Source organism: Triplophysa dalaica, chromosome 6, assembly GCF_015846415.1.
Source record: "Triplophysa dalaica isolate WHDGS20190420 chromosome 6, ASM1584641v1, whole genome shotgun sequence".
NCBI classification, from domain to species: Eukaryota; Metazoa; Chordata; class Actinopteri; order Cypriniformes; family Nemacheilidae; genus Triplophysa; species Triplophysa dalaica.
In genome coordinates this window covers 4,972,330-4,985,695 of record NC_079547.1, presented here as the reverse complement: position 1 = coordinate 4,985,695, position 13,366 = coordinate 4,972,330, and the positions used below count along the sequence as shown (strand labels likewise).

The 13,366-nt window shown below is 39.1% G+C and overlaps 1 protein-coding gene across 4 annotated transcripts in view; it reads right to left on the bottom strand.

Moving 5' to 3' along the window:
• Positions 1-13,366, bottom strand: part of dlgap4b (discs, large (Drosophila) homolog-associated protein 4b) — a 79,766-nt gene that overhangs the window by 6,149 nt on the left and 60,251 nt on the right. Inside the window, exons 5-11 of one of the 4 annotated variants that reach the window (XM_056750479.1) lie at positions 12,746-12,972; positions 11,953-12,051; positions 11,072-11,219; positions 10,118-10,400; positions 1,285-1,688; positions 848-939; positions 14-525 (exon numbers count right to left, since the gene is read on the bottom strand). In XM_056750479.1, coding sequence (XP_056606457.1) covers positions 14-525; positions 848-939; positions 1,285-1,688; positions 10,118-10,400; positions 11,072-11,219; positions 11,953-12,051; positions 12,746-12,972 — 1,765 coding nt within the window. The remainder of the gene's footprint in view (positions 1-13; positions 526-847; positions 940-1,284; positions 1,689-10,117; positions 10,401-11,071; positions 11,220-11,952; positions 12,052-12,745; positions 12,973-13,366) is intronic. The other 3 variants (XM_056750480.1, XM_056750481.1, XM_056750482.1) reach the window with 3 other exon arrangements.

The following is a 13,366-nucleotide window of genomic DNA, read 5'->3' as shown; positions in this document are numbered from 1 at the left end:
GATTCTGTCTCACCCTCCTCTGACAGCTGATGTTCTTTGTTCTCCTTCTCCATCTGACTGCACCAGCCCTCCATTCTCCCGGTCTCCGCCTGCAGCAGCTTCAGAAACCAATGACCATCCCGTCTGCATGCCGAAACGCCCGTCGTCCCCGACAACGGCTGGGTGGGGCCTCCGTTGCCCGTTCCGTTTCCGATTTCCAGCCACGGGTCGGGTGGAGGCAGTGATGAGGGGTCCAGGGCTGGATCTAAACTCTCAGAGAATGAAGAAGAACTGCTTTGCGTGGTCGAGCGATGGGTCAGAATCTGCCGGGAGGGGCCGCTGGTCGTCACGACGACATCATCGTGGTTACCGTTGTCAAGGGAAAATAGGGGTGGCGAGTCCACTGATTGGCTGGCGCTGTTAACCATTACTTTCTTTTCGACGTGTTTGGAGTCGGATGGAAATGTAGTCACGGAGGTTAAAGAGAGGTCCTGTGCGTCGGAGTCCGTCTCTTGTCGTGAGGCCATGCTACTGGAGCGGCTGAATCTAACACACACGAACACAAAGAGATTCAATGAGACCTGGGATTCATGTCATTCCAACATCGTTTTTTTCTATTGCAGAACACATAAGAAGATATTTTAAAGAACGTTGGTAATTAAACAACATTGGCCCTCACTGACTTCCATTGTATGGACACAAAACCAATGAATGCTTAAAATATCTTCTTTTCTGTTCCACAGCAACAACAAAAAAAAAGAGTCATATACATGTTATGAATGACATGAGAGTGAATAAATGATGACAGAATTTATGAAGTCATGTTTATCGAAAAGGAAGTGAGAAACAGGAAGTGAGCGTGACGTACGTCCAGCCGTCCTCCACTTGAACGCCGATGGACTGGAATCTGGCCAACGGTGGAGTCTCAACTTTTGTCTGGATTTCCTGAATACAATCCACCTAAACACATAATTAAAACTATTTGTATGTTTATAAAAAATTTTTGTCTAGAAACATCCTCATACCTGACGGAGCAAAGAACTCCCCATCTATTATTCAGGCCCAACTATAAGTTCTGTACTCCTCAATTATTTAAACAAACCTTCATTTTGTGCACTAAATAATGTATCATAATTGTTAGTTTTTCAAATAATATTTTAGAATACAGTTTACATAATTTTTTTATTTTATAAAATGATTTTAACTGAGCGAGCGACAAAACAAACAGTAGGAACATCTAAAGAACAGACAAACACACAAACATCAAAATAAGTCTGTAACACAAATTCAATTTGATAAACTCACTTGTATTCCGATGGAAGAAAGTTTTCGTCGTGGTACAGGGTCTATCTGGGGCACGTCGGGACCGAGAGTGTCACCCTTCACCTGCTCATTGTGAGTCTCACGGTGAGGATTGTGAGAGATCACGACAGCCGCTGGGATCTGGGGTTCACGGGGCGCAGCGACAGGAAACTGTGATCGAGACCCCTTGGCCAGACAGTTGGTCTGAGTGCTGTCGAGACTGTCAGACGAATTGCTGCGTCCTGATTGGCTGTTAACCTCACTCCTGCGGTCGTGGTGGTCAGGGTAACATTCCTGGACCGACTCGGTGCTGCTCTGAACGGTGACAGAGATGAACGGTTTGGAGGTGGTTCGGGGTGGCACGGGGGGCGCGGCCACCTTCTTACAGGTGGTCATACACGTGGACACTGCAGACACAAACATACAAACTCATTTTAAAGTTTGTGTCGTCAAGACCTCTCCAACAAAAGATGACAGACAGAAACAGGTAACACACACAAGTTTGTGTTCTTCATGTTTTCAACTTTTCTGTTTAAATTTTCCACTGGAGTTATTTCATAGTTTTGATGACTTTATTATTCTAAAATGTGAAGTATAATGAGTAAGGTGTGTCCAAATTTTTGACAGGTAGTATTAATAAGCACGAGTGGAAAAATGGCTGTGATTTGTCCATGTTTATAGTGACACTGCTGTGAGTTTAACGCAATCTGTGACCTTTTCTTTCCAACAATATTATTGTTTTCCATCCCTACATGAAGTGAGTTTGGGAGAGAGAGCGAGAGAGAGACACTGAAAGAGAAAGAGAGAGTTTTATTGACTTTAAATCGAGTGATGTCAACATTGTGTGTTTTAGGGTTGGCAAAAAAAGAATACTATTCAAATTTAACATGATTTTTTATAACTATAGTGCTAAACATGACCCAGTCAGTGGTCCCCACAATTGAAATTATGATTAATAAACCTATTACATTAAGTATTTTAAAATACAGAAAAGTTAAGTTGATGTGAAGTTTAGGTATAGGGTGAGGGTTGAGATATAGAATACACAGTTTTGTACAGTATAAAAGTCATTATGTCTATTGAAAGTCCCCACAATGTACACACTCGGTGTGTGCGGCCTTGTTTTATATCATGGTGGGGACCTAAACCTGAATACACATCAACTCACGGGGACCAAAACAGAGGTCCCCATGGGCAGAAAAGCTTATAAATCGTACTAAACGAATTTTGAGATCTAAAAATACAAAAAGTGTTTGTGTGGCACCATGAGTTTACACAGTCACACCCGGACTGGGTGGAGTTGGCAGATGGAAACGATGGCAAACACAACAAGCCCACAGGAATCCTGTGTGTGTCTCTGATGTGCTGGTAAATCTTGATCCTGTGTGTGTGTGTGTGTGTGTGTACGCGCTTTTATTCTCCCACTCAATAATACGCTCAATTTAAAAATTATGAAAATGGTTGGAAACAATAAGATTTAGACCTCTTATAACATAAATCTCTGTTAATAATCAATAAACATATAATACTAATTGTGTTGATATGAAAAGCGATAGAAGACAAAAGACAGAATATAAACACCTTCTACAGGATCAAACAAACTTAAACCCTCACTGTACAAGTTCAATCAGCACAAACATACAAAAGAGATTTAGATAAACATGCAGGACAAAAGATGTGTTTGTTTAGCCGAGTGAGTGTTTATGTTAAGCCTGTAATGTGCAGTACACTGTTCACTGTTCTAAAGGTTACGCAGTCACATCCATAACTTAAGAGTTATGTACTACATGTGCTTGACTGACTGCATGTTTCTAATGTAGATTACATCATCAACATTTGGCCCAGCAAATCCCCAAAGCCGAAAATCTTTACAAAGTTGCCAGACAAACTTTTTGCTGACAGCACTGCGTCTGGATAATTGACACTTACTGAATATGCTGAAGTTGCTTTGGCCTCTTTAAAACTTCACAGCGTGCTAAGATGCTTGTCCTCCAACTTCGAGTGTTCACAAACCAAACTTGCCAAACTTTTAAGATGCACCAATTTATTTTGTGATTTGTTCAAACAAGTTATATATTTACAGCAAAAGTGATGTGTGTGTAACATAAAAACATAAACTTCATGACATTTGAAGCAGGTCAGGCCAGTATTTTGCTGATAGACACAACTATCACAACTCAAATCTGTTAAGATACGCAAGTCAAATTTTGCTGTAACTTCGAATGACCATCGTTACAGACACAATCTCCAATTTCCAATGGATCAATGTGGATGTATGTCCAAGACTTGACCTTCCTGTTCCTATCAGCTGTTTTTTAATTTTATATTTATTTTTTAATCCCACAAAGGCGTGACAATTTTTGAGTCAACATTGATGTGCGTGTATAACTGTGAGTACATTAAAGTACAGTTTGACTAATGATGATGTTAATGTTTGGGTGTGCCCATGGTTAACATAACCCTCCATGTAGCCGGAAATGTGAATATATGCTTGAGTTCTCCAGCATGAGAGCTATTATAAAACATTAAAGGCGTCTTGTTCTATTTTTACGCTCAGTTTGAAGCACTGCAGTTATAATGGCTGAATCAGCAGCATAACCGCCTGTGGAAAGAGTCCCGACGCTTCTGCCCAAAACTTTCATCAGCCAAGTTATACTTGCGCAAGAAAACAACATGCCTGCATATGCCTGACATTTACTAACTTTAACATGAATAATGTATCCAAGAATGTTGAGAATTCACTGAATAACTCTTAAAATAGGTCTTAAAGGAACAGTTTAAAATGAAAATTCTGTCTTCATTTACAAGTTGTTTCCAATCTGTAGAAATGTCTTTTGTTCTGACGTACACAACGAAAGATTTTTGGAAGAATGCTTGTTTCTAAACAAATCTTGACCACCAACATTATAACTTTTCCTACAATGGTGACAGAATTTTATGTTTGGATGAATTTGCAGTGAATTTAACACAAATAGTGAAAATCAATAATGAGTTCTTGCATCAAATGGATCTTAAATGATAATGAATCAAACTACACAACTGTGTCACTGAAAAAATAAAATTAGAAATAAACCTATCATATTTATGAGATTAAGTAATGGGTGTGGCCTGCTTTTACATTTTAATTGCCAGTTAATTTAATATCATCATCGCAATATTAAGCATTACATTTTTTAGAGGATCTATTGACAGAAATGCAATATAGTATACATAACAATGTCTTCAGAGGTGTATAAAGAACTTGCACAATGAATTGTTGTTTATATTACCTTAGAATTAGCTGTTTCTATCTACATAAACCGCAGGTCCCCTTGCATATAATTCGCCATGTTCTGTCAGCCGTAGTAGTGTTTTGAACGGGAGGGGTGGAGTGAGCGGTTGCTTGCAATTCGCAACCTCCCCGCTAGATTTTACTGACTGGACCTTAAATTCATTATCATTAAAATCAAACATCTCTAGTCTAGCTATCAGACTATGAGTAAATTGACACAGAAAGCAGACTGCCAAAGAGAGAACAAAACTATGACATCAAAAACACACAAGCTTGCAGGCACCCACACACACACACAAATCATCATCACTACTATGACAACTATGTAACACACTGACTCCCGTGCACGACTCCTGTCTGCCTGACGGAGACTGAAACAATGACTCACATAGGCGAAACCTTGTGATGACGTCTGGAGGCTGACGAATGGAGTATGTGTGTGGGATAGTAAGAGTGACCTCATAGACAGAAGGTTCATGAAGAAATCAAGGGGACAAGAGGAAGTTGGGAGCACATTTTATGTATAAATGTCCATCTATTCTAAAAACTAAGACACGGATGTCGAACAGAACGATTCTGTTTTTGAATAACAAGGACAAAACTATCCACTTCATAATGTCTTGCAAACGTTCTGTCTAATATGGTCGAAATATGAAAACCAAACGAAACATTCGACAGTTAATGTAATGACGTCTGCTCTACAAAACTAATTTCAATTCAGCGCATGAGGATTAGCAGAACACTAAAACTTTTCTTCTAAATGAGGATAATCCTGAACATTCTGGCTAATAATGATGGAAAACAATAAACTAAATCCTTTAAGGCATCAATAAGTAGCTTTACATATTCTAAAATTGAGAGCTACAGACATAAAAACACAACAAACAACAAACAAGGCCGTTGTTCCAGTTGAATATTCAAGCAGAATACAAATGATACGAGTCTGTACAGATTACGTACTTCTGTAGATTTGCCCTTCAGTGTGTTATGAAAGCAAAAGAAGTAAAAATGTATGAGCATTCTCATTATGGAGGGTCAGTAAAATGTATTTAATTGGGTGTCATGATTTTTCACTGTTAGTGAGGAGACTTGGCTATCATAAATACAGACAAACCCCCCCCGCCACTCACACACACACACATACACACACACACACACACACACACTCACACATAATATTCAGGTGTGTTGACAGTTCTGGTGATAATCTCATGTGTAAAGATTAGACAGATGAAAAGTGTTGGAATGTGAGTGACAAACACACCAGCAGTCTGGTGTGTGCTCGAACAAAACATCTGTTCTGTGAAAACACACACACACACACACACACAAGCAAATATCCAGAATGCTTGAATAACAGTGCATGAGGGTCTGCGGACAGTTTCTGTCAACACATTCACACACACACACCCCCCGCACACACACACACGGCTAAAATGAGCCTCAGGGGAAAACTAAGAGCAACACGCACAAACATCAATAGTGATAATATATAAGATAAACTACACACATGAGTCAAATATAACCACACAAATCCTGTTAGCCTGTCACAGATTTCCGGTTCTAACCCTTAATAAACAAAATTAAGAGCCAGTGAGCAATGACCTCGAGCTTGTCTTCAGGGAGGTTTATAATCGAGCTAATGTCTTGTATTGCCAAATCTGTGTGGCAAAAAAACTAACAACAGCTGTCTTGGTCAGTTTTTAGAAAGATTAGAAAACTATTCTGTAAATTCTCTGGAATATAGGGGGAAGGTTTCTGTGTTGTTTTTCATTGAACATTAAGGCTGTCAAACGATTAATCGCATCTAGAATAAATGTTTGCGTTTACATAATATATGTTTACATAATATACATTTTTATAACACATTCAATTTGACACCCCTATTAAAAATGATATGTTTCAAAAATATACTACATGGTCAACCAAAATATATCAACATATATTTTAAGAATAAAGAATCCAATCATAAAAAATATTTTTGTTTATTTTGTATTTTCGTTTAATTTGTACTGTCCTGAGGGAGACACATATTTTTTTTAATGTAAAAAGAAAGCAAACTCATCAGTAAAACATAAATTGCCAGAAATTTCACCTAGCTGTGTCAAATGATTAAATGTGATGAACAAATGCGAGTTAAACAGGCACAGCCCTCAATCCATCTCGCTGTGGTCTAATACTTTCAGATACTTTCCTTGGTGAAAATGAGCAGATCACAATGATCACATGACCTCGGGTAATCATTTTGAGAGTTTAAACATTCCCAAGGTCATAACAATCATAGTGAAAGTACACCTTTCCTAAAGGCTCTACAGAAACCCAACAATATAACACATGAAATGTTTCGGAAAAAACAGTTGTTCACACCCAACGGTCAACATCAGCGTTAGTTGTTTCTGCCTAACAGGCTTGTGTGAGGTCTGCTGGATTCAGCATGTGTTCACTTACACTGGGTGTGATGTAGGTTGTATAACTAATACAAGTTTTAATTATATGCAATTACTTATGCACACCCTTTTTTCCCGTTTATTACACTTAGATTTATTCTACGTGTGTGTTCCACACTTCAGCAACAAGGAGGTTCAAAATCACCGTTAAAGCTGTAATATCTCTCCACCATATTTTTCAACTTTCCGAGCATTTCCTAAGAAAAACAATGTTGCCAGGTACAGCATCCATTGTCAGCAGCTACATCAGCTGAATGCTTTTAAATGCCACAAAACCCAACAGAGTGGAACTAACTATAGCAACAGCGGCCACATAAACATAGATGTTATATTACAATGAGTGGAGTTTCATTCAACAGCGCTGCCATCAGTAGACTTCAGAAATAAATGGCTAAAAAACACTCACACCAACCCACACATCTACCGAATCTTAAAACAATTAGATTGAGCAAAGAACTTTCGGAGGCTTTTAATCACAAACTACATTTTGGACAAAATAAGTTAATCTAAGAAAGCACATGTCATGTAAAAAGATGTTTAAAAAGAGCTAAAAATGACCACCTACTATATCCATCAAAACCTCTACTAAACTAAAATGTGGACATATTCTTAATAGAGCACACAGCAAATATTACGTGAATACACCAGCATAGAGGCTCACTGCTACGGATTCATAGTTTGATGGAGTAACTGTTCTATAATTGAGGAGATCCATAAAAGTGAGACCGCCCCTAAGTGCATGAAAAAGTTGCTCTTGGAAAGGAGATGGAAGGAGATTGTACTGAGACCCATGGGAGACTCATCCGCATCGACTCATTTCAGGAACAACACGCATTTCAAAACACAGACTCTTGTGTCAAAACATGTTAAGCACCCTGATGGCAGAAGAAAACGACAAAACTATCTGCACAATGGATTGGGTGACTTTTTAGGAGTTACTTTCAATGATGCATGTCAATTAATACAACATTTTCAAATGAGCAATTCATTACAAAACATTAAAAGACACACATTCAGATGTGGCTATACAGCAAGCGGAATATCACAAGTTGGGAGATGTAGCAATACTTCTCCACTAAAGCCAACTGATAATAAGACAAGCCCTTCCACGACCCAGTACATTACATATGATGGCATCTCTCTTTTTCAACAAATGTTATGAGAGCTGCTTTGACAACAACTTCAACAAACAGTCACAATGACACATGAACCTGGCAATGCTAAGCATTTAAATACAAAGAGACACCTGATGATAAGTGATGCATGAAATCTAAAACCTTTATAATGAGGATTTCACATGAGACCAAACGCTTCTTGTTTGACAAGGAAGTCTAGTTCAACTGCTCTACACAAATGATCTGCTTTCTAAAGCTGAAATTTAACATTTAAAATATCATGAAAACAGAAAATTGGGAATACTGCAGATAGTTAAATCAAACGCAATAGAACATGATGAGAAAACAATATATATATTTCAAGTAATGTTAAACATAAAAGATAATTTTAACCATTATTTAACCAAACATTTACAAAAGTTAAAATAACGACATATTTGAAAATTAGCGTAAGACTATGATCTAAATATACACATATGAATAAGATATATCTGCATTAAGCTCGATCTCTGAATGAAAGGAATAAAACCTCTGGTCCTTACCTGCTTTCGCGTGTAAATGCAGTTTCGCTGTGTTTTGGGATTTGTATTAACACACCATCATCATCTTGTGTGCGTCCACGTCGCGGAAATAAAGAACTGCGTGGAAACGCCTTCGTGACATGCAGCGAAGTATTGTTGAAGGAAGCAACGCGTCGGACGCCGCCACTGAACGAACGAGACGTCAGTCAAAGCTTTCCGTGCAAATGAGTGGATAACAAACCCAGAAATCCCGCCTCTTAAAGTTTGACGCAACCGTTCACGTTGGGAATCACACCCCGCCCATTGTTGAGGATAGTAGTGAATGAACTGGAGAAGGGCGGATCTCTCAAGATTCAAAGAAGCTTTATTTGCATCATAAAACAAATTTTACATTGCCAAAGCACAGGAAAATTAAATATAAACATTCTGCACAAATACAGATTAAGCTCAAAATAAAATAAAAGTATATAAGTATCTATATATACATATCAATATAAACAGATAAAGAGGAAATTATTGATGAACGTTCTCAGTGAGGGTGACATGATCCTGTCATATGGTGTAAGTTTGTGTGTGTTGTGTCACATGTTTTGTTCTTTTGTAGTAGTGGCAGGACTTGACATATCACTCTCTCTCTCTCTCTCTCTCTCTCTCTCTCTCTCTCTCTCTCTTTCTCTCTCTCTCTCTCTGTCTCTCTCTCTCTCTCTCTCTCTCTCTCTCTCTCTCTCTTTCTCTCTCTTTCTCTCTCTCTCTCTCTGTCTCTCTCTCTCTCTCTCTCTCTCTCCCTCTCTCTCTCTCTCTCTCTCTCTCTCTCTCTCTCAGTACTAAAGAGTAGTGTGGCATCAAGAAGAAAACACGCTTTCTGTCAACTTATTTACATATAATATAAACAATTTTAGGTTAAAATGAATATAAATACGTTAAGGAAATAACTGGCAACCACTTTTTTACTGTTTTTAACAATATCTTTGGTATTTACTTATTTATTTAAAGTTGTCATGTGGTCTGACAAGATTTTTTACATTTGCATTTAGCAGATGATTTTATCCAAAGCGACTTACAGAGAGTTCAGAAAGCAATAAGCGATATGTCATACAGGATAAATAAAAAATAAAAAATAATAATCCATAATTTCATAATATGTATTCTATGATAATTTAGAGGATAAAAACTTTAGGCAGAATTATTGTATTATGTTACATTACATAACTTTTTATATTATCATGTTACATCACATCACATCACATCTTAAAAATAAAGGTAAGTTTTTATCAACGGTTCTTACAGTAAAATAAAAAAAATTCTTATCAATTTATAGTCTGTAGAGCGCACTACAAAATTTTTCAAGAAACCATACAGCCAGACAAAACAACTTTATTTTGGTGTATTATTACTCAAACCTGTGTTCATGTTTCTAGACTTGACAAAGGTTTATTATGTTAATGCTGTAATTGTGATCATTCACTTCTTAGCTGTACTTACCGGTACTATTGCTATATGTCCGTACGGTCGTCGTCGTAGTGGGTGGCGGTGAATCAGAATCCATTGACGCTGAGTCATCGTCCTGGGAACAGCCCGCCTGTATGGCACGGAGGTAACTATGACTCCGAGATCGAAAGCATGTGGGCATGGGCATATCAGGAGGACTCCGAGAACGAAAGCGTGTGGGCATGGGCACATCAGAAGGCTCGTAAGAACGAGTGTGAGAGTGCATGTCATCCAGCTCATCTGCATAATGCTGGCTCATCTCCATGTCTCGCACCTGCTGAGAAAGACGCATGTAATGTAAGATGAAAAAATACGGTAAGGCATAGAAAAAAGCTGTTGGCTCTGTGCTTGTTTATGTCAAATGGTTTAAAATGACATGAGAGCGAAAGTTTAATATTTTTGTGGAAATGTTCCTTCAATAAAATTATTTAGAATGTCAGAAAATGTCTTGGGTTGGGGTTAAATAGACTGCTTTGTCAAATCTGCGTTGGCATTCTAGACCCTGTAATAGTGAAAATCCCTTGCTGTAGGCTTCAGTTCATTCAGAAAATAAGTAAATAATTTCTGTATATTCTGTGATGTCGTAACACTTCCAATATTCGGTGAAATAAAAAAGCCATGTCTGTAGGCACTCATGTCTCTAGCTCCTCATTCCCAGGATTTCTTATCTCCAAGTCGACTCATTTGTCATACAGAGAAGACAATGACAATGAATAGTCTTTCAAGTCAGATAATAAACCCACTTCAATAATGTCTGTTGGCTTTCATACAGAAAGTCAAGAGTGTGTCATTTCAAGCTTTTGCATCATAAAGAATATTTGGAATAGAGATGTCCGAGGATTCTCATCTCTATCAATGCTACTATTAAAATAATGAAGTAATTCTCAGTGACAGGCAGGATCATTTTTGTGTTTTGTAATGTGGTCTGAGGTCACGTGGACGTCTCACCTGACTGATGCAGCTTCCACGACCCAGCGTGCTGCACCCCTGACTGAAGTCATCATCATCCCAGTTTGGGAACGGAGACCCGCCTCCGATGCAGTCTAGATTATCCAGGCTCCGATTCCCAGAGAACTCGCGCAGAGACGGAAGACAACTGAGAAAAGAGAGAAGATGAAGAGGTTGAACAAACAGCTGAAGTGTGCACTCTTTAAAATAGTCTTCATTTGGCGACTATTCGCAAAGCAGATGAGATGACTAAGCCGTAATGTCAAGGTTCATTCACAAGTTTGTGTATTCTCTTTGTAGTTATCTGCTTAAAACATTCCTATCAATCAGAATGTGTATTTTTCTAAATAACATTGCATTCATTCATTCATCCGATTGGTGTCATTAGGTCTGGTGAGCACAGGAGATGTGCAATGCTCAGATCAGAGGACTTGACATTCTGTTAATATCATCTTGGTAAATCAGTGTTTAGACACTATCCAATCAGACGAAAGCAACACAACTAATGACCAATGAGCAAAGCATCTCTACTCAATATCTAATAAGAACATTCAGCAGTTAGGGTGAGGAGCAGCCGATCCTACAAACTCTGTGAAGGCTTTCTCTCATTTAAAGGCTCGGTTCTTTTATCTGAAATGTTGTAATGAACTCATGACCAAATATGGACTTCCTGGAGAACACCTCCAGAGAGTTACTATACATAGAGAATCATGCATCTCAGAATAGGAGAACTGTTTTAGGATGACGAGATTCCAACTTTTTTTCAGCGCTCCTAAATTGAGAGGAATTCAGGTTCGGCTGCGACGTCTCCTTTTGCTGTCAGTGAGGAGCTGCAGTTTGTCCGACATGGAGACAGGGGGCAGTCTCCTCACTGCACTAACCTGACAGAGCGTCCAATCTGCTGTAGGGTAGTGATGCTGTGTAGGGGGGACCAGAGAGCCTCCAAATCCCCCTGCAGCATCGAGTAGTCCAGCAGACGACTGGAGAGAGGCAGGATTAGAGGGTAAGACTAGAGGTGGGAAAAGGGGAGGAGCTTTACAGTGTATTAGGGGGAGGGGCTTGTGGTAGATGAGGTGTGGCTTCAAATTAGGAAGAAGTGGTTTAAATGAGATTTGTAGGGGAAGGGGAGGAGTTTAATAGTATGGAAAAAGCGAGGGGAGGAGCTTTAATACACAAAAATTTACCCGTTTTCACGCACATATTTATTATAGAGTATAATATAAGTCTAGAGTTAAAATCTTAAGAGAGTTAAATATAAAATCTCACGATAACGTTTCAAAATTAAAAAGTCATAAGATTTGTTCCAAGAGCTCTATTTACATGTCAACTTACAGGAGAGAGAGCATATTGTGGACGTGCGAGAGGATAGCTCTGCCTAATGTACCACATGAACAGACACAGCTGGATTCTGCTATGTGTGTGTGAGAGAAATAAGCCGATTCCTGTCTCAGAAGGCATGAAATACCGTAGATCAAACCTCAGGCACGTTCTTGTTTTGGTGGTTTGGTGCTTATCGACTTTCAAAAGACAAGATGAGGCACATACACATTGTATATATTAAGTTACTATATTTACAAATATTCCCAATGGATAAAATTAAGTCCCCTCCTTAATTTGTTATTTTCTTAATATGAGCGTTTGCCTAACTCAATTTCCGTCAGTGTGTTCTCTTACTTTCTGGAAGGGAACTGGTCACTCAGTGACTGCTGTGTGGCACGCAAGTAGCTCTGTCTCCGTGCGGCAGTTTTCGGGGACGGTTTGAGACTTCCATCGGAGTCGTCACTGTCCTCTAGGTCGGCCATGGCCTTTACGTAACTTCCACTGCGCATTCGTCTGCACGGGATCTCACCCATCGGGCCACTTCTGCCCTGACTCCCCATCCACTCCCCTGTAGAGGGCATCTTTACAAACATCAGAAAATATTTGTTAAAAATAGCTGGTTTCAGCTAATAACTGCACAAACAGGAAAGCTTTATGGACTGTCTAATGTAGAGACAAATATAAAAAATGTTCCCCTTAATTTCACAATATTTAGAATGCATATAATGTAATGTAGTGGAGTAGGCAGGGCGAGACCGTGGTTTGAGACCGGTGAGTAATTGTTAATGAGCGCCAGCTGTGCGCGCACCGGTCTTGTATCACGTAGGAGATTGGGAGCATATAAGAGAACGAGCGACTGGACCGTCGAGGAGAGAGGACCAGGCTTTAACATGTTTTTTGGTTTTATGTATGTTTTACTTCCGTGTTTTGTGATTTGTTTTGTTCGCCGGCGGTCGGCCGTGAGGGGCCGCCGGC